The following is a 20,929-nucleotide window of genomic DNA, read 5'->3' as shown; positions in this document are numbered from 1 at the left end:
AATTTCTGCTCAGTGTCATATAGAATAGCTGATAAACTGACTGGTGCAGATATTAGTGAGAAGAACCTATGGAATCTCGGAGGGCAAACTCTAACGAGGGCTACAGTGATCAGTGCCCCAGAAAGAAACAAGATGGTGTCATAACTCTGCTGAAACTCCCTCCCCTCCTAAAACTCCACTCTACACTAACTCCACCCTGAAATATCCCTCTGGGCCATTCCTTCTGCCATAAAAGAGCCCTTCTCTACTTTTTCACTGGTGAGAACCCCCTGGAACAACCTCCAGGCTTCGAGAAACAGCAGAAGTTGTGTAACCATGCAGAATATGTTTGGGAAGCATAGCTGTGTACACACCTACCCGGCTCTCCTCCCCTTTCTACCCCCTCCAGGCCCATCACTGGACATTTCGGTAGCATGAGATGGGTTGACAAGACCATATATGGTCCTATCACCTGGTACATTTTTAACAGATTTAAAAATATATACACAAATTAATTAACTCCCACCCATTCGGGAAACCCATTCAGGGTCGCCGAGAAACCCCAGGGTTGAGAAAGCCTGCCATATATGGTCCTATCACCTGATAGGTCACCCGATAACCAATCAAATAATTGACTCCCCCCTGTTGAGGAAACCCTTCCAGGGCCATCAAGAAACCCCAGAGTTTCACATAACCATGGTTGACAAAGCCTGGCCTAAACCAAACATCAGTATTGTTCAAAGAGCATCCTTTGCCTGATCGGTCCCGAAGATCCCTGCAGTGTTGACCTCCTTTCCGAGGCCAAGGGAGGGGAGCCATCCTTTTGGCTCACATTGGTCATTTCACGTGATGGCAGGTTGACCTCTTCCAAAGAAGCGGTTCACCTGCACACTGTTGGACATCAAGTACGTGCACAGAGTTGGTAAATCTTACAGGCTGCAAAGGGATTTGACCCTCCCATCAATGGGTTGTATGTATGTTGAGGTCGGCCATGACATGCTCACCTTCCTCTGCTTTGTCCCATTCTGTGCCAGGTGTAAAGTAGATATTGGCGCATTACCCAGCAAGCGAGCAAACCGTTTGGTACTACCACTGGAGAAGCAACCGGGGTCCCTGCTGGTGGTGGTCTCTGTAGCGCCCTGCTCTGGTGTTTCTATCTCGGATCTGTGCATTTCCCCCCTGGGAGACCCCAACGAAAGGAGGCAGATTTCTCAGCGCTATGTGAGTTGGGGGTGCCCGATTTTTTTCAGCCTTCTTTCTGGGTAATGGGAGGGGGAAAGTGGTCCAAAAAATGACTCCAGAGCCCAGCTTCTAAGTGTGTTAATGGGGGAAGAAAATGTATCACCCACTCAATATTGTGGCTAGCATGATTAATCGTCTGTGCAGTTAGCCTGCAGCCATATGGGAGGTTTGCTTTGGACACTTCTCAAAATAATAATTTCCTTACGCAAAGAGACGAGACAGATCATGCATCATTTTTAGCCCCAAAATTTTCCTCATTCTATTTTATTTTATTTTGCTCTTTCCAAGTGTCACCTAATTATTACCTTCAGGGCCCATTCTGCACATATTGGATAATGCACTTTCAGCGTGCTTTTGCAACTGGAGTTTCCCGTGCAGAACAGGAAAATCTGCTTCTAAAGTGCATTGAAAGTGCATTAACTAACTTGTGCGGGATGGGTCCAGGTCAGTAACTGCTAAGGCTTTCAGTCAGCGAGATCAAGTCTGTACCAGAGAGCTGGAGGGGTGGAATGGTGAGGCTAGGGGACCAAGGTTTGAATCCTCAAACTGCCATGGAAGCTTCTTGGGCGGCCCCTGGCCAGGCTAACCTAGCTCGCCAGGGATTCGAACCTGGGTCTCCTAGGTTCTAGTCTGACACTGTGGCTCTCAGAGTTATACAAGGGAATACTGGCTCTCAAAGGGTTAGGTTTACTGCATTGTTGGGGGAGGAATCCCCCATAGTAAGAAAAGAAAATTCCATCGAGCTTTACCCCTGTCATGCTAGATTTCTCTGTGCAGGAAGTTATTTTGATTGGGAGGAGCATCCAAATATTCAGGAATTGTCTTTAAAATCTGTAAAGGAGTCCCAGTTGGAGAGAAGAATGCTGGCAGGGGCTCATGGGAATTGTAGTCTATGAACATGTGCCATCTAGGGCAGGGGCAGTCAACCTGTGGTCCTCCAGATGTTCATGAACTACAATTCCCATGAGCCTCTGCCAGCAAATTGTAGCCCATGGACATCTGGAGGACCACAGGTTGACTACCCCTGCTCTAGGGCATTGTTGTCGTCAGAAAATAAATTAGTCATGAGTTTCTTACTGCAATTGTAGAGACTCTGAAACCGAGGAGTCTTCACTATGAGGGAAGGGAGGGGAGGCTAAGATTGCTTGTCACTTCCTTATAAAGCTGTTCCTAAAATCAGGAATTTAAAATATTTTTTCTTCCTCTGAACATCCCCCTTCCCCCCCTCAGTGTCTCTGGAACTCGTTCCGAAACATAAAGGACGTTGGATTCCTGCAAGTCAAACTTTTAAAAGCTGTTGATCTGTTAGCGGCAGACTTTTCAGGTATGAGCTATGAGTGCTGTAAATGTGTCTCTTTTCCTAGTGTCGTACGGCTGGTGTCCCAGAGGGCTGATTCCATTCAGAATTGGAACAGAAGTGTGCTTTTTCAAGCAGTAGAAAGACACACGGAGGAAAATTCCTGCTAGAAACTCAGGCCGTCGGTCTGACTAACTTACTCAGACTGGTAATGACTCCCAGGAGCCCGGACAGAGGAAGGCTGATCCCAACGCTTGTTAAGGAAATGATTTAGGAGTCAAACTTAAGATGTTATATCTAACTCCTGGCTGCTGCCGGGACTTGAACCTTTGGGAACTTAATCACAGGGCGGCACAAAGGCCTGATTCGGTTTGGGACTGCGATATGGAAGGAGGGAGGGGCTTTCGCCTTCTGCCCTGTGCTGTTTCCCAAACCCAAAACGGTCCAGAAGGCTGTCGCCTCATTGCGGGAGCGCATAGACCAGAGGAAGTCAAACTGCGGCCCTCCAGATGTCCATGGACTACAATTCCCAGACTACAATTCCTAGTCCATGGACATCTGGAGGGCCGCAGTTTGACTACCCCTGGCATAGACAAACAGGCAACCCCCAGTGGAACAGTGATACTCAGAGGAAAATGACACAGAGGGAAGGCTGAAGGACTTGCAAAAGAAGCCGCCCAGAGCCGTATGGAAGGGCGGTATAAAAATCTGAAATAAATAAAGTCAATTTTAAAAGAGTTGGAATGAACCAGTGCTATTTGGGAGTATCCTGAGATGTTTTGCTTTTTTTTTCCCCTTTCACTTTCAAAAGAACTGTTTTCCCTTTCCAGGAAAAAGCGATCCCTTCTGTGTGCTGGAGCTTGGGAATGGGCGGTTGCAGAGTTACACCATTTACAAGAACCTCAATCCGGAGTGGAACCAGGTCTTCACTTTGTAAGTGGGTTTGCAAGTGGAAAGTGGGCGGATCTGGCGTTTTGGGATTAATAATTCCTTTAAGGAAATAGGCCAAGGGAGACCAGGGGGCTTTGAAAAGGAAAGGAGGCAGGTTTTAGATTATATTTCCATACCACTTGCTTTTGTTTCTCAAAGTGGTGTACAATAATAAAAAGAAAACAAGCAAAAGCTAGCCAGAAACCCACTACGTTCACACAACAAACAGCATTAAAACCAAGTTAGGAAGAAACCACGACTAAACATGGCGGTCTCTGCTGGGAGACTGAAAAGGAAGCTCTGATTTCAATTGGCAGCCATTCAGTAAGGCCCATTATGCACGGAGTGGAAAGTCCACATTCGGGGTGGAATGGCAGTGGCTAAAATCACCAATTATGCACGCTGCAGGCGGCAACCGGGCGCAAAGTCAATGTATGCCGCCGAAAAAGCCACGTTAGCGAGATGTGGAAGAAAGTGGAGCTTCCCGAGACCAGAGTGCAACCAGAAGTGGCTCCACAGTATCCGCGTGCATAATCGGATACTCTGGGTTTTGCCGCCGTTTTCTATCCCGTGCGTAATCGGTTTACTTCGCTTCTTCCTCCTCCTCATTCTCCATGCCACCGTTTCAGCAGCCGTGCATAATATGCCTAAGAGATGTCATTGGCCATCCAAGCTTCTGGGAAAGGCCACATCACCTTACGGAGATCTTGCAGAACCCCGGGGCCCCCTGCCCACCCTGGTTGGGAATTGCTGGGGCAACCAATCCATCCAAGCTGGAAACCTGCCATGGCTGTCACAAACCATACTTCCTTCAAGGAAAGAAAAGCCTCCAGATCTTGTGTGAGCGTCTTAAGGTTTCTCACACTCATGAGGGAGAAGGTGATCCAGGCCAAAAAGCCTTGAAGGGTCCAAACCTTCAGAACTGAGAAAATCTTTATCCAATGAAGCATCTGTACTCTCAGCCTCCTATGGGAATGAGGCCTGCACACCTGCACATCTTATTTTTTTACATTTGTATATCTTAAATGCAGTCACCTTCCCAAGTTCATAGCTTGAGCTTTGAAGTTCAACAAAGTTTTATTCAAGGTAGGGTTTCCTGACCACGGGACCATGGTGGGTTTTTTCCAAAATCCCTCTGACCCTGTGCCGGCCATTTCTGGTTCCAAGTGAAAAAGAAAGAAAATAATAACCGTACCCTTATTTGGGCAGGTTGACCCACCTCCTCCCCAAGTGACCAATGATGGGCCGGAAGGAGGTGGGAAGGGGAGGGACCCTGGCCACTTAAACCTTTGCTGGTCAAGGCCCCTCTCACTTGGGGGGGGGATAGCAGGGAGCCTGGCCAGCTGACCTCGAAGCCTGAAAAATATTTCAGCGATACCTCCATGGCCAAAAGGTTGAAAAAGGCCGATCCTTCCAGGTAATGGAACAGATAATGAAAAGCTACCCTTGATGTTTTGTTTTTTGGGGTGTGGTAGGTGGGATTGTTGCCTTTTCCTAACCTTTTCTCCTTCTCCACCAACCTCTTTCCACAGCCCCGTTAAAGATGTCCATGACGTTCTTGAAGTGACCGTGTTTGATGAAGACGGAGATAAGCCGCCAGACTTCCTTGGAAAAGTTGCCATTCCTCTACTGTCTGTAAGTTTATCTTTTCTGCGTCCATCATTCCAGCCTTGATGGTTTCAGTGGGAGAAGGTCTTCCCCTGGCGGCCTGAGAAAACCCTGACGAGAAAGGAAAACAAGCCACTGTGATGGATGGCTCTCCGACAATATTTACGGCTCTCCTTATGTTGAAGGATAATCAGACAAATGGAGATTAACCCCCCCACCCTCCACACACTCACACACAGGGATCATTCCTTCATCTCTGCTTTGTTTTAACTTTAGGATACTGACTTCTTTTTAATGTATGCATCTTGCTTCCTTCTCTGCTTTTACGTTTCTAAACCCCCTTACCGTGGCTGTCGGCTACAGGAATTGGATTAGAAAAGGGTAGTCAGGTTTGTTGAGGCAAAATTAAACAAAAGTCCTGAAGCGCCTTAAAAGTGTCGGCTCCGTCAGGGCCCTCAGCTCTTCCGGGAGCTCATTCCAGCAGTTTGGGGCCAGGACCGAAAAGGCCCCGGCCCTCTTCAAGGCCAGATGTATCTCTCGGGGGCCAGGAGAACTGAGCGAAACCTGCAGAGCAAAGAGTCCTGTAAGGGGGGGCATAAGGAGATAAGCAGTCCCTCAGATATGCTGGACCCGGGCCGCGTATGGCCTTAAAGTTAAGAACCAAAACCTTGAACCCGATCCGGAAGCTGCTCTTTCACAGTTCCTGGTCCCATTTCGGCCAGCCTCTTGGGATACCTTAAGTTGCCGGTCCCTTTGAGGGTCTCTCTCTCTCTCTCTCTCTCCCCCCATTCATTGTTTCCTCCTGACTTTTAGATTCACCATGGCCTCCTTTCTAGATCCTGTGTCGCTTAAACTTCCATTTTATTTTAACTTGGGGGTGGGGGAACGGTTCTCAATAGACCTCTCCATGCGATGAACCATTCGATGTTTACAGGGGGAGGAACGGCTCCTGAACATCTTTTATTCAATTTTTGATGACTCTGTTAATTTCTCCCCGAGTCCTCGTATCCCTGATGTTACTGGACGGGAGCGGCGCGAGCAGCTGGTCTCCCGGAGAGCCAGCGTGTGCCAAACGGGCTGTGGGAGAGGCAGCCGGCTGTGTGGGCTGACAGTCAGAAGATGTTAGGTTCCTGATTTCTTTTTCTCTTGATTTTATAGACATTTGTCAAGAGTCCCTCAGGAGCCCCATAACGAGGCTTGCACAGAAGGCGGGGAGAGGAGGGGACGGTGTGTGTGCATGAGAGAAAGAGAGAGAGAGAGAGCAGTATGCGTGTGAGCTGCAATCTCAACGCCATTCTTTCTGACTTCAGTGAGGTTTTAGACAGAGCTACCTTGGCGCAGAGTGGTAAGGCAGCAGACACGCAGTCTGAAGCTCTGCCCATGAGGCTGGGAGTTCGATCCCAGCAGCCGGCTCAAGGTTGACTCAGCCTTCCATCCTTCCGAGGTCGGTAAAATGAGGACCCAGCTGGGGAAGGCACTGGCAAACCACCTCGTATTGAGTCTGCCATGAAAACGCTGGAGGGCGTCACCCCAAGGGTCAGAAATGACTCGATGCTTCCTTGATCTCAGGAATGGCAAATTTGGGGTCAGCAGGGCTAGATCCAGCACCCTTTTTAGTTTTCACCTGGTGATCAGGAATCAAATAATTTTAATCTTAGCCTGATAAAATATTTGGATCCTACTTTTTGGGCATTGCATCTATGACTAGTCTAGCTGCGGAACAGTTTCTAGGGGGCCTGCCAACCTGCGGGTGAGCCCAGGCAATCTCCCGGAATTACAGTCGGTCCCCAAATTATAGAGATCAGTTCTCCTGGATAAAATGGCTACTTTAGAAGCTGGTGTAGATGACATTATATCTCACGGAGGGCCCTCTCCACCCTAAACTACACCCTCCCCAGGCACTGCCCCCCCCTTGAAAATCACCAGGCATATTTACAACTGGGAAACACCAGTGGATTTTGAGGGCAAAGCCTTGGAAGGGGGCAGTTAGGTGAGCAAAGAGATATCAATCAGATATAATGGTATAGAATCCACTTCCTGGACTGTAGGGTTACCAGCTCTGGGTAGGGGAATGCCTGGAGACTTTGGGGGCGGAGCCAGAAGTTGGCAGGAATTTGGGGCCGGGCGGGACCTCAGTGGAGTATTGTGCTATGAAGTCCACCCACCAAAGAAACTATTTCCCCCAACTGAATCGATCTCTGTCACCCGCAGTCTGATTGTAATCCCAGGAGATTTCTAGCCCCTACCCCATGTTGCCCCAAATCAATCCCACCCTATGTCAATTTGCCAAGCTTAGATGCTTGGTTAGTACATCTGACTACCTGCTTATACATCACACACCACTATTGGCAGGACATGGGTGTCAGGGTGGGAGTTTATGGAAGCATTTCTTGATTTTTTGTCCACCATCTTGTTGTTGTGTTGTTGTTGTTGTTATTTTCTTTTACAGCTAATTAGAGGGGAGTTATTGATTTTTACTGTTTTATTGTATTTGGGCTATTGTGCCTTTTTATTCTGTAAGCCTCCCCAAGCCGACTTCTCGGGTGTGGCAGGGTATAAATTCAATAATGAATAAATAAATATAATACATACCTTCATTCCAAAATTGGAAAGGTAGATGATTCCATGGGGGTGTCCGTGCTGTCAGACATTATCTTAGTTCTTGGAGATTACAACAGGGATGGATCTTGGCTGTTTTGTCTCTTGTCATTCTCCGTTGGCTCCAAGTTTGCACTTGAGCCTGACTTGTATCTGGAGGCTTCCGACACGAAATGAAAGGGAGGAGACGGTGCAGGAGCCAGGAGACCATTTTTCTTCGAGACAAGCCGGCCTCTCTTCCCTGTCTCTTTGGCATTCTGCACTGTATCAATCTCTGACTCGTCCCATTTCGTTAAAATTCTTGTGCGGTCAGGAAGGTTACTGCTTAATAGGTTTAGCAACGGCTGGCCGCCGCGGTGCCATCGCTCCTGCAAATCCATTTCTCCTCGGATGTGTTTTGGACTGTTGTGCCGATAGACCCATTCATCCTGGGGAAATCTGGACTGCAGTTTGGCGAGATTCGACACCCCATTGGGTCGAGCTTGGAAATCACCGTGCCAATAATACATAAACAACTTGTGCCTTTGGAAGGTCGGCGGCCCTACTCAGAGGCAAATCACAGCACAGTGTCCATCAGTCTGTGGCCCTTTCTGAGACATACCTTGTCTTAGCCTCGCTTTGGATTTACTTTGTATGTTGTGAGTCTAGTCTTTCCGCATTTGGCCTTTCCTCCCCTTACTTCCCAGGCTGAAATTCGCAACATGCTTTCTGCACTGAGTCCGAAGGAGTCAGCCTCCCATCATGCTTTGCTCCCTTCCCCTTTTCCAGAAATGTGTTCTTTGCAAAATGGTGCCTGCTTGCTTGCACCTTTGTTCTGGTTGCCCCCCTTAGCCCCACCTTTCTGCACCATTTATTAGCTCTCCCCCTTTCCCTCCAAAGTGTCCCAAATGTCATTTTTTAAAAAGCCCTGTGTTATAACGCTATAACATCACCACACTGCTGTGTAAGACTGTGACTGCTTCTTTAAAAACTCAGAAACTGTGTTGTTGTGCTATTACCCCCTTTTTTCAAAAAATGTCAGATTTTTCAGAATAGAGGGAGGGAGGAGGAGGGAGAGAGGACAGCGAGGAAAGGGGTGTTCCCAAACAACTCAAAATGGTGTGCGCAGGGAAAATCCTAATGGCATGCATTTCCCCATTTGGCAGCCCTGAATTAGACCCTGTTAGTCCCTGTTTTTAAAAAATGAAAATCAGTTTTCTGGGGATTCCAGTGAGGGGCAATTCGAGTCTGTGCCTGAAAGAGGTGTATTTCAGTGCGGAAATGGACAAAAAACACAACCCTTCAAAAATGCAAAGCCAAAGATATCCCTCATGTGTAAACAGCCCATGAGTCCGACCCTGTATATAAATCAGGGGATCTTCAGCCAAGGCATTTTAGTATAGAAAAAGAGGGTTGACCGTTAGCAAACACATTTTTTCTTCATTGAAATCCCTCCACACTATCTCCCCATCCATAGTTTGTACTAAATTTGCTCCCCTTTCTGTGGTGACTACTTTGAATGCAGCTACAGGTTCACGCCCTCCAATCTCCTCCAAGTTACCTTTTAAATCTCTATATTCATTGCCTCAGCGAAGCTTTATTTTCGGTAAGTGACAGCTTTTATTGTCGCTTCTGTTTGGAATTAGCTGGTCCTCTGCCTAAAAATAAAGAAAGAAAGCCAAATGTTTAATCAATACTTAGCCTACCGTGTATAATATGTGCATTTTTGCTGTCCTTGTTTTTTTTTTAAAAAAATAAAATGAAGGACACCTTCGCAACAAGCCAAATGGCCTACAAATTGATTCAGAAATGAATTTTGGGTTTTTTTGGGGAGGGGGGGTTGCATCGATGTGAGCAAGGGTGAGCGGACAAATTAAAAGTTGCCAGCCCGTCTGAAATCTGCCGTGCAAAGTGGTCGGAGGGAATGAAGGCGTGTCCTTTTAAAAACAAAACAAACCACTTGAATGCATTTCCCCAACAAATTAGGGTCATTCAAATCCTGTACCGACTTCATTTGGCTAGTCAATCAGAGGTGGGACGGACGACCGTTCCATTTCGGACATGGCTTGGGATCGCAATTTCGCTTTGTGAGTTATTTGGCTCTCCCCTCCTTCTGCAATTTGGACGGGAAAGAGCTGTTTACGATGCTAAATAGCAGCCGCTAATGATTTTCTGTTGACTGTCAGGATTCCAGAGCTGCTCTTGTAGGATGGCTGTTGGTCGGGTTTCCAGTTCCCTGCAATACAGAAGAGCCACGATATCATTAGGACAAGGGCAGATCCTTTTAAAATGATCATTGGTAACCACCCCCAGCCAATAACGGCGCTATTTAGAGCTCTAGCAGATTGATTTCTCTTACATTCCGCAGCAAGTAGGATGAGGCCTGGTGTCCAAATGGAACAGACCAAGGTGATTAAGGTTGCTGGGCTCTGGGTGGCAGCCTCAAGGTGGGACCCGAAGATCCCCTGGAATGACAGCTCATCTCCAGACTAGCTTGGTTTGGTGGTTAAAGAGCGGGAGCCTCTAATCTGGAGAAGCGGGTTGGATTCCCTACTCCTTCACGTGACGCCAGCTGTGGGTGACCTTGGGCCAGTCACAGTTCTCTCAGAGCTCTGTCCGTTTCACCCACCTCACTGGGTGTCTGTTGTGGGGAGATGACTCTGGCAGACTTTGATGGGGTACAATGTCCTAGAGTCCAACTTCCAAAGCAGCCATTTCCCCCAAGTGAACCCTACCTCGTTCCTTCCCTTTCCTGCCTCACCCTCCTGTTGGCAGAGTTTAAATATGCAAAGTGTTTGAAGCACCAAGCTGCTTAAAAGAGTAAAATAGTTTGATTAAGAAGAGAAACTTTATATAGAAAGAGAGGGCAGGGGAGAGAGAGAGAGAGAGAGAGAGAGAGAGAGAGACTGTTGTTCTGCATTCTTCCTGTCCTGGGGGCAAGCAGGAAGGAAATATTTTCAAAGGAGGAGGTCGCTGGAGGAGATCACTTGGAAAACAACAGAAAGTTCTTGATCTAACTATGGCCTCTACACATCTCTTCCAGCACCGCTGGTTGCAGGGCTCGGCCCTAGAGGGGTTTCATGTGTAGCTTGTGTCCTCAATGTAAAAAGTGCATGCTTTCTCAGAAATACATGTAGCTGACCTCAACAGGGCATTCTTAGGTTCTTGTCAGTGTTTATATGTCTCCCCCAATCAAACAATTGCTTTATTAAATGGAGTTTAGTATCCCTGTGTCTGGAATTCTCTTGGTCTGGCTAAGAGATCCCATTTATGCCGACAGAAGCGATCTGAGCTTTTTAAGATTGAGTCTCCCTCCCGTTCTGTGTTCCTCTTCAGATAAGAAACGGACAGCAAAGCTGCTACGTCTTGAAGAATAAAGATTTGGAACTTCCCTCGAAAGGAGTGATCCATTTGGAACTCGATGTCTTATTTAATCCTGTAAGTCTGAGAGCGTGAAGAGTTTGTCTTTTCCCACCACTCTTCCCTTCTAGGGTTTTAAGCATTTAGTGGTACAAGTAATGTGTGTGTGTATAAATCAGAAATGTGTAGTCAGTCAGGTTGCCAGCTCTGGCATGTCAGGGGTTGGAGTCAGAAGAGGGTGGAGTTGGGGGTGAGGAGAGGCCCCACCTTCACCCCCATAATGCCCGAGACTCCACCCTTAAAAGCAGCCATTTTCTCCAGGTGAACTGAGCTCGGTCCACTAAAGATGAATTGCAAGAGCAGATCTCCAGACAAAACCTGGAGGTTGGCAACCCTACCTATCAGAAAGAAGTCAGTTTAAATCCTGACTTAGAATGGGTGCCCTTCAGGGCAAAGGCAGGCTGTTTAGAAGAAGAAGAGTCGGGTTTGTACTCTGCTTTTCACTACCTGCAGGTGTACTTACTTACCTGTAGGCGTACTTACAATCGCCTTCCCTGTGTTGAGGTCCAATGAGGGCCCACTAGCCGGTGGACATTATAACATTAAAACAAAAGCATGGTTAAAATGATCAGATTTGATGCAATATTTGTATCCTCTCTTTCAGGTGAAAGCCAGCCTGCGAACCTTTCTGCCCAGGGAGAGGCGGTGTTTGGAAGACAATCGCAAGTTTTCCAAGAAGGTGAGTGGCAGGCCCGAGCTTTTTGGTATGCAAACAGGGATTGCATGATGAGATGGGGTTTCGGAACTGGGTGTGATATTTGCAGAATAATTGGAGTGCAAGCTGAAATGGAAGGGCACCGCTTAAACTTTGACTTCACTGGAATGGTTTGAAAATGCAAATGAGTAAAAGCCGTTCGGAGGTTTTGTAATTAAGGGACCCGATTGAAAAGGAACTTAAACCAATGGGACGGGAATTAGATTCTACACTTAGATGTCCAGCAAATAAGGCATCATTTCCGGAGGGCCGGCCCCTCGAGCCGAGTCCTCTGGATTGAGCTCTCACTAAACCGTGCTTTGTTTCCATCAGATCTTAGCGAGAAACGTGGATCGTGTGAAAAGGATCACGATGGCAATCTGGAACATGATACAGTTTCTCCGGAGCTGCTTTCTGTGGGAGTCTCCGGTCAGAAGTGTGGTCGCGTTTGTGGTGAGTAGATGACTTTGCACAGAATAAAGGGGATTTCGAAAGTGTTCAGGCAAGAGATTGTGCCGTGATGTGGACAGGGGTCATTATGCGAGCAGGGTGTTGTGATTGTCAAAGTGTTGTAATGCAGGCAGGGGGAAGGGTTACGCGTCCATTGCATAGATTTCTGCAGGGGGTTCATGCACAAGTGTGTGCGCATGCATGAGGGTGTTACACAGATTCTCAGGGCCTTTCTGAACCCAGGATTTAAAGGGCATATAAGGATTGAGCTAGCACTCATCTGCATAGCCACACCCCTTCATTAACATACCTGACTTCTGGGGATGATGTAAGAGAATGATGTCATCTTTGTCTCTTGAGAGAATGGCAATAAAAATATAAAAATGGCATTTAAGGGGCATGACATGACATACAGCTGATAATGACAGACATGCTGAGCCCTTTAAATGCCTCTCCAAGCCTTTGCGAGTAGCTTTGCCTGCAAGGCTTGTGTGTGTGTGGGGGGGGTATTTAAAGGGTGTGGTGTGCCTGGCATGCTCAGCTGTTTGGTGTGCACTCTTCCCTCCTCCCCCTACAGACAGTGGAGATGCACAGAAGAAAAGCTGAACCTTTTCAGATTCGTCTAAATTGATTTGGTCATTCGTGTGATTTGGATTTGGCCAAATTGGTTTGGGACGAATCCAAAACAGTATGATTTTTGTGCCCATGTCTAGGGATTGTCATAATTTTAACATTCTTCCATTTTAAAAATCCCCAGTTTAAATAACTAGCTTCTCAGGGGATGTTCTGCTTTCTCCTGGGAGGCTGGCTTTCTACATGCCAGGAGGTGGATTCTTCTTGTTCTTATAAATAAAGGAGCATTTGATTAAACCAGACCCCCCACCTTACAGTGATTAATCCATTTCAGCTTGCTCTCTGAGTTCTGCCTTTCCTCCCTTTGACTCTCTAGAGGAGTACTTGCCTTAGCTACCTTCTTTTATACAATGTGCAATGAAGACAAATGTGCCACTGAGTCAAAGGTGAACCTTCATGGGGCATCCCAGTCAAGGATGGCGGTTTGCCATTGCTTTCCTCTTCGTAGCAACCACTATCTTTCTTCCAAGGACTCTGGATGACCCTGCTTAGCTTCCAGGTCTTGGGTCAGCTGACTGTTGGCCCTGCTACCAAACTGTGCGGCCACTCCCAAATCATGACCAACCACTTCCTTCAACATAGGGAGGACACGGGGTCAGATAAGCCAACCAGGAAATCATCCTGGATTGATTTAACCGGGCCAGCAAAAAAAGACCATATCCGTTCCAGCTCCCAAGTTTCATCCAAGCTTAGCTTTTGGGCCACAAATGAGCCACGCCCTCTGGCTTTAGGGTCTTTGGGTGTGCCGCTTCATGGAATCTTTTGCCCGCCCTGATCTTTACTGTCCCAGAGGTTGCTCCCGCTTCCAGCCTTACTTGGTAGCAGCTGTAATTGGAAAAAGAATGGTCAGCAAGAACCGGCTGCCAAATTCCCCCTCCCTTTAAACTCCCGTTTCAGATCTCTCCCTGCAAAATGCAGATAGTAGAAACCCTGGCCCGGATCCATGAAGGCACTTTGTATTCTTACTGGGGTGTTCTGATTTTTTAAGCTTTGAATACCAGACACCCCCCCTCCCTCTTCCATGTAGCTAGCTGCATATGGAGCATCTTGAAGGATGAAGAGTCCCCTGGCCCCTTTTTACGACAGAGGGATTTTGGAATACCCTTTGGCTGCTTTTAATCCAAACACCCTTCCCTTCCCTTCCCTTCGTCAAACTCTGAAAAAGAAACTTCTGCATGCTGCCGTGTCATTTTATTCAATCATTTACTTGGTTTATACCCTTCCTTCCCCCACCGATGGGCAACCAAAGCAGTTCCCATCTTTCTCTCTTCCTTCCCTGTGAGTTAGGCTTGGCTGAGAACGGGTCACCCGGCACACTTCCAGGGCAGAGCGTGGATCGGAACCAGCATCTTCCAGCTCCTATCCTCGACGCTTGTGCCTGCCTTCACCCTAACTTTCAAAACTGGCTTGCTATTTTGTACAGAAGTGAAGCCCAAACCCAAAATGTTGTTTGTCTCTAATGAACTTGCTAGAGCTCTCAGGTTCCTTCAGCCACAGGCAGGGATTGGGGTGTGCAGTTGCTGATCCAGGGTGGGAAACCCCCAGAGATTTGGGAGAAAACAGAGACCTCTATGGGGTAATAGCTGTGGAGTCCACCTTCCGGCCATCTTCCCCAGGGGAAGTGTTCTCAGGAGTCTAGAGATGAGTTGGAATTCCAGGGGATCCCTCGGTCCTGCCTGGGTTAGGGTTAGTGCCCCTAGGTACTGCTGGGCTTGACTTTAGCTGTAGAAGGGAACCATCTCTCAGTCAGACACTGGGATCGAGGGGACTTCAGATGGTGCTTTTCTATTTCTGTATCAGACCCGTCGCACAAGTTCCACCTTAGGAAGTTCAGTTTGCTTGAAGGGAGCTAATTGCTACCCCTGGGTAATCCGTATCTTAAAAATATTTTAAGGTTAATTTTGAGCAGCTGAATGACTGTTTTGCGAAAATCATGCATCGTTGCACAGTCTGCGTATGATTTTTTTTTTCCTCCGGCGTAATTATTCCTTTTATTGACAGTTTGCTGTATATTAATGGTAATTAGGCCGTTTAATGAAATTACAGTTTTCTTAATGCAATTACTGTAATTTGAGCAATATTAAAAGGAGTTATTCAATTGCCGTATTTATGTATGTATGTATGCATTTATTTATTTATAAAAACCTTCTTTTTCTGGCTTCTGGAAATGCACTAAAGGCAGGATGTATACTAGAGGGGGGAGCATGCAAACTTCAGGGGTCTTGATGAAATTCACTCATATGAAATTGCTAGGCCTCATGCTCTTAATAATCTGGGACCTTCCCTACAGGACTGCCTCCCCCATTACAACCCCCTTCCATCATCCTCTAGGGCAGATTATCATGGGGAGGGGGGGAGATCAAGTGATGGCAACCCCCCAATGGGCCAAAAGCAGCCTAATGGGGTCTTTGGGGTATTTTGCCAGGTCCAGCCATTGTCAATCATGCGACACCTTCTCAGTGCTTTGAGTGGAGTTCTCCAACGGCCCTTTACAGGTCAGGGGTATTCTGGAGGTTCATGAGCCCAGATCTGAGTGTTTGTGAGGATGTGGCTCATTCTCTGCACGCTGGAAAGGCGTGGCCCCCCTTTGAAAACATAAAAGACTCCTAACATCGTATCGTTTTGACTGACTCTTTGTGGTCTTGCATAATCACCCCTTTCCCCACCCTCTTGGTCGAGCCCAGTAACGTGTGCGAGCATTTTATTTGTTCCAGGGAGGAAGGAAGAACTTTTCAAGGCCCAAGACTGACAGATAACGAGGAACAATTCAAACTGCTGGCGTTGCCGTGACCCACCAGAGAATTGTGCGCTTCCCGGCTAATTTACTCCGGCGCGCGGGTGGTGTGTGTGTGTGTGTGTGCTTGCATGCGGGTGCGGTTGTGCGGCTGGCTTCCAAAGCGGCAGAGCTTTATCATTTGCTTTCAAAGCTGTCATTTTTTTTATGAGTCTCCTTGGCTGCTCTCTTTTGGGGCTCCTGTCAGCTGGCGTGTCTCCTCCATTGTGCGGCCGGACTTGGCACAGCCACCGGTCCTTTTGAGTGCCGAACGAGGTGGGCGTGCTGGTGTCCGTAACTTGTAATTATACCCACCACAGGTGACAGTTACAAGGGAGCTGCGGTAATAATTTTAGCTGCCTGATCTGATGTTTGGTGGGGAGAGAGGGGAAGAGAGAAAGACCCTCGCTGTGGCCGGTTACCCACTGCTAAGAATCAAAATTGCTTTGACTTCTCTTGAATGTAATTGTTTCTCGTTTCTGTTCTTTTTTTTCTGGAGGGGGGGGCAGAAGATGTGGAGATGGCCACTGTGGTTTCATATCTATACGTACTGCATCTAAAAAGAAAAAGAAAAACCTGTCAGATTAGGCATCGTTTTGAGGAGTGAAATGTTTTGTAGATTTTTATTCTGCTCTTGCTCTGAGAATTTTGGTGTTTGTATCTGCCCCAGGTTTTTCTCCCCTATGGGAACAAAACGCAGCTTGCAAAATCATTCTTGCCTCTTCCTTTTCCATTCCTGCAACACATTCAGGGTTACCAAATGTGGTTTGGGGGATGGAGGCTGGAGAGGTGGGATTTGAGAAGGAGAGGTACAACAGCTGGGTACAGGCAGGGCCTCATGGGAATTGTAGTCCATGGACATCTGGAGAGCCACAGTTTGGCCACCACTGAAATAGGAGATGGATAGACTCAATCTTTTATACCCTGCTTTTTCACGACACTGAAGGAGTCCCAAAGCAGCTAACAAACCCTTTCCCCTTCTTCACTCCACAACAGGCACCCTGCGAGGTAGGCTGGGCTGAGTGCTACTGCCTAAAGCCCTCTTGGCAAGCTTCCATGGTAATGGGAGAATCTGGACCTTTGCCTTCCATATCCTGGTCTAGTAACCTCACCACGGTCCGGAATAGGGCTTCTGTAGAGGAAGTGTGTGTGTGTGTTTTGTTGTACCGAGATCAGCCTGCTTTTGGAAGTTAGCAGTGGGGCAGTAGCCAAACGTGCCCCCAGGTCTCCCCGGCTCTTTGCAATGGCTCGTCCCTCCCCAGGTAATCCTCCCCCCTCCAAGTGACCAAGAGCACTTGAAGAGGGCCGGGGAAAGAGAGAGATGGATGCTGTGGCTCCCTTTCTTTCCAGAGGGCCTGCAGTAAATCAAAGGGAAGATAAGGGCCCTGTTCCAGAGCTTCTAATTTAAAGATTAAGCGCATCAAGGGAAGGCAAGTGGAAGGAGAGGGCTGGGGGGGGGGGAGAGCGATTTGATGCAGCCACACAAAGGAGAGAGCCTGGCCTCTCGTGGTGGTTGTTTCCTTTTAAGAATCTTGTTTTGGGTCAGGCTGATCTGACTAATATTGCAGGAGGGCAACATTTGGCCTGGGGGGATTTCTGTTCTATAAGAGAGAGGTAGCTGGGGGGGGGAGGGGGGGAGAGGGGGAGGGAGACCATAAGAGAATTACCCTATATAGATAGACACAGAGAATCATATGCTTGCTTTTGTGATTCTCTAATCTCATTTCTGAGTCTTTCAGAATGCCTCATTCCCCTTATAGAAACCCAAAACTAGCTTGATCCTGTGCTATACACCATGGTGTCATGGTTAAAAACATTGGCTTCTAATCTGGTGAGCTGAGCTTGATTCCTCACTCCTCCACATGCAGCCGGCTGGGTGACCTTGGGCTAGATAGTGCTGTTTTTACAGAGCAGTCCTGTCGGTGCTCTCTCAGCCTCACCTCCCTCGCAGGGTGTCTGCTGTGGAGGGGAAGGGAAAGTGATTGTAAACTGCTTTGAGAATCCTTCAGGCAGTGAAAAGTGGGGTATAAAAGACCAACTAATCTTCTTCTATCCTAAATTGTTGTTGTGTGTGTCTCATGTGCCTTCAAGTCCTATGAGTTAATAACCTTCCCAAAGCCCTGCCTTGAGCAGCCTAGCTCAGGTTTTCCAAGTGGAAGACCCCATCTTCCTTTATGGAGTCTTTTCCTGCTGCCTCCAACTTTTCCTAGCATTATTATCTTTCCCAACATCTCCCATTGTCTCATGGTGCAACCGATACGCCACAGGTCTTTCCCTTAACTCCTTATGATGCCCTCAAGTTCTTAACCATCAACCGCTTCCCTTTGTGTAGGGTGATGCTGATACTGGCCCACCTTGCAGGGCTGTAGTGAGGATTGCTAGGATGCAAAAAATGGCTTGGGACACTATTAAATGCCATGGCATTCAGTGCTTTTGTCCTGTCCTCTGGTAACATCCTACTCTATGAAAAATATACTGTGTGCTTGTCTGATTGGTAGCTGCTGAATTACCCCTCCCCCACCAAACACACACACATTATCCAGTGAAAAACATGACAAACTCACGATGCTTAATGCAGAATCCAAATATCCCCAAAAAGTGGGGCTGAAATTCCTGAAGGTGGCGCTACAAAATCACAAATGTGGGGAGAATAGTCTCTCTCTCTCTCTCTCTCTCTCTCTCTCTCTCTCTCTCTCTCTCTCTCTCTCTCTCCTGGCAAGCTTGCTCTCCCCTTCCTTTCCCATTCAAATTCTTTAGCCATTATTGTCATCTCTCCCCCTTATCTGTTGCTTTGGTCCCCATCTGCAGTACAACTTGTTCAAAATCTTGATAGGTGGAGGGATGGATGGACAGTCAACACTGGAGTGGAGCCGTTTTGGCCGGCGTTGACATTCCTGGAGCTGACGTTCTCTCATATGGGGTTATTTAGGCTTGCCAATTGGTCTGCACCAGAATGGCTTCTTATGAGACAACCCTGGGGGGAAGGGAGAGGCTCATACCCGGAACTTCATCTCTCTCTTTTTAATGGTATATCTTAGGTAAAAAGACACGCTTTGTATTGGATGCCATCTTGGCCTTTTTTGCCAAACTAGGTCTTGCCAGCATGGCCTTGGCGAATGCTGGACATTTTAGAGGGTGGTGTTTGGGGAGGGTGGAGTTTGGGAAGGAGGTGATATAATTTCCAAGTGACTCTTCTACTGATGTTTTGGTCCTCTTTCCCTTCAATGGAGACACCTCCATCTTCTGACAGAGGGACTCTGACTCTCAAAAACTTATACCCTGCAAATCTAGTTGGTCTTTTAGGTTTTACTGAACTTCAGTCTTTGTAACCTGCCCTTCCAATGCCCAGAGCAAGCTACATTAGTAAAAACAACATACAGTACAAAAACTTTAAGCAGTTAGAACACAGAGTCATCCCCTCTAAAAATGCCCAGACAGGGGACCTGTAGAGGCGAGCTGAATGTCTTCTCCTAGTGGTGAGGCCAGTTTTTTGGTGGATGCTATTATTACATACCTCAACCATAAGCCTGGTGGAACAACTCCATCTTGCAGGCCCTGCAGAACAAATTAAGGTCCTGTAGGGCCCTGATCGGCATCGGGAGCTCATTTCACCAGGCAGGGGCCAGGAACAAAAAGGCCCTGATCAAAGCCAATTTCACCTCTCTTGGGCCAAGGACCCTAAGCAGATCCTGATCCTAGGACTGTAGCACTTGTGGGGAGTTATAAGGGGAAATAATCCAGAAGCTGATTGCGTGGTACTGCATAGTGAACCAGCCCCCTACAAACAGGTCAACAAAGAGTTGAACCACACTTTGTACAACCAGTTCCCTTACTCGCAGTGGACAAATAGAACTTCAGCCCCATCTTGCCCACATGACTGACCATGGCTACTGGAGGCAATTGATCCAGCCAGGCAAGCCCTCTATACATGTGTGTGTTCGCAGCACTCCCTTGAAAAACAGAGTGAGATTTTCTTCCCTAAGCATTTCATTAGCCTGGGGGAAAAAAAGAGAAGTATCCAGAGAAGTGCTGCCTGGTGCTAATTGTTGTCATCTCTAAAGGATCAAAACACTGCCAAAGTGTTTCATTATCGCGTTGGTCACCTAGGTAATTTAAAGGGGGGGCATAAAGAAATGCTGTTGAAATATATATATATTATATGCTGCCAAGTGGGCTTTGGAGATGAGTTTCTTTATCAGTATAGCAGGCAGCATTGGAGTCCTATTTTTAAAATTTCTTTCTGAAGTATGGATATGCCTTTTTATTCCGACAGCAGTGTTCTCAGAGTGGTGTGTGTGTGTGTGGGTATCTACATGCTTAATGAGAAGTTGTGCATCTAGGAGCCATTTCCAATTGGGGGTGGTGGGGAATGAAATACAGTGTGTTATATTGAAGCAGGAGGCATTAGAGGGTCTGACTAGGATCTGGGGGGGGGGAGACCAGGGGGTATTATGCACAGCAGGAAACGTTGCAAACAGTCTTGAAAAAAGACTTTTAAAAAATTCTGCACTTGTTGCTATTTTCACCGCAGAAAAGCCACGATAATAGTTTTGATTCTGCATTGTCTTACCCTCTCATAGTGGTGAGTACAGCTGTTCTGCTGATTTCTATGCAGTATTTGAAATTAGCTTGACTGCAACTTTTCTCTTGTGTTGGTGCCAGAGATGCCTGTTTTCACATGCATAAATGCTAGCATCTTTTTAGTCTTCTCCCCTGTACCGTACACCAGTGGGTTAAAGGTCAGCCCCTAGTCCCTTGTACATCAGTGGGAGCTTGAGGCATGTTTGGCCCAGACCCTCCCACCTCTGCTATGACAACATTACACCACCAGAAATTAATGTATTCATTTCCCCCAGAGGAATTTTGCAAGCATTTCAATTCACTTTGTACAAGGAACAGCATACCTCTGATGGGGAAAGGCTGTAGTGTTTTCAAAGGGCTGTGTGCCCCCACAGAAATTTCTTGTTAACGTCTCCATGTCCATTAACTACAATTCCCATGCAGTATCAGAGCATGACCATTTTAAGAAAACACACAATCATTTTTAAAAAATGAAAATTTAAAAGGGTCAGCATACTGACTTTGATGAAAACCTGTACATGCATAATAGCCCCTGGTCTATTATTTGATCCTCACTCTGCTATCAAAGCTTGCTTTGAAATTTAGGGTCATCCCTGCATTCTTGGCCTGGCATTACAGGAAGAAACAGTTTATCCTAGCAGCACAAGTAACACAAGCTACAAGCTCTGTGGTTCCAGAACCCTTGTCATGCTGCATGCTTAATGAGTCTTCATACTAGAATCATATAATCATAGAGTAGGAAGGG

The 20,929-nt window shown here is 47.1% G+C and overlaps 1 protein-coding gene across 4 annotated transcripts in view; it reads left to right on the top strand.

The window, feature by feature from the left end:
* MCTP2 (multiple C2 and transmembrane domain containing 2) overlaps positions 1 to 20,929 on the top strand; it is an 85,913-nt gene that overhangs the window by 41,632 nt on the left and 23,352 nt on the right. For all 4 annotated transcript variants that reach the window (XM_077317584.1, XM_077317585.1, XM_077317586.1 and 1 more), the window contains 7 exons: positions 1,014 to 1,200; positions 2,452 to 2,545; positions 3,349 to 3,451; positions 4,981 to 5,083; positions 10,970 to 11,071; positions 11,658 to 11,732; positions 12,081 to 12,200. In XM_077317584.1, coding sequence (XP_077173699.1) covers positions 1,014 to 1,200; positions 2,452 to 2,545; positions 3,349 to 3,451; positions 4,981 to 5,083; positions 10,970 to 11,071; positions 11,658 to 11,732; positions 12,081 to 12,200 — 784 coding nt within the window. The remainder of the gene's footprint in view (positions 1 to 1,013; positions 1,201 to 2,451; positions 2,546 to 3,348; positions 3,452 to 4,980; positions 5,084 to 10,969; positions 11,072 to 11,657; positions 11,733 to 12,080; positions 12,201 to 20,929) is intronic.

This window comes from Paroedura picta, chromosome 18 (assembly GCF_049243985.1).
Source record: "Paroedura picta isolate Pp20150507F chromosome 18, Ppicta_v3.0, whole genome shotgun sequence".
Classification (NCBI taxonomy): Eukaryota; Metazoa; Chordata; class Lepidosauria; order Squamata; family Gekkonidae; genus Paroedura; species Paroedura picta.
Note: the sequence above shows the minus strand (reverse complement) of the source record. Positions and strands in the feature narration are given on the sequence as shown.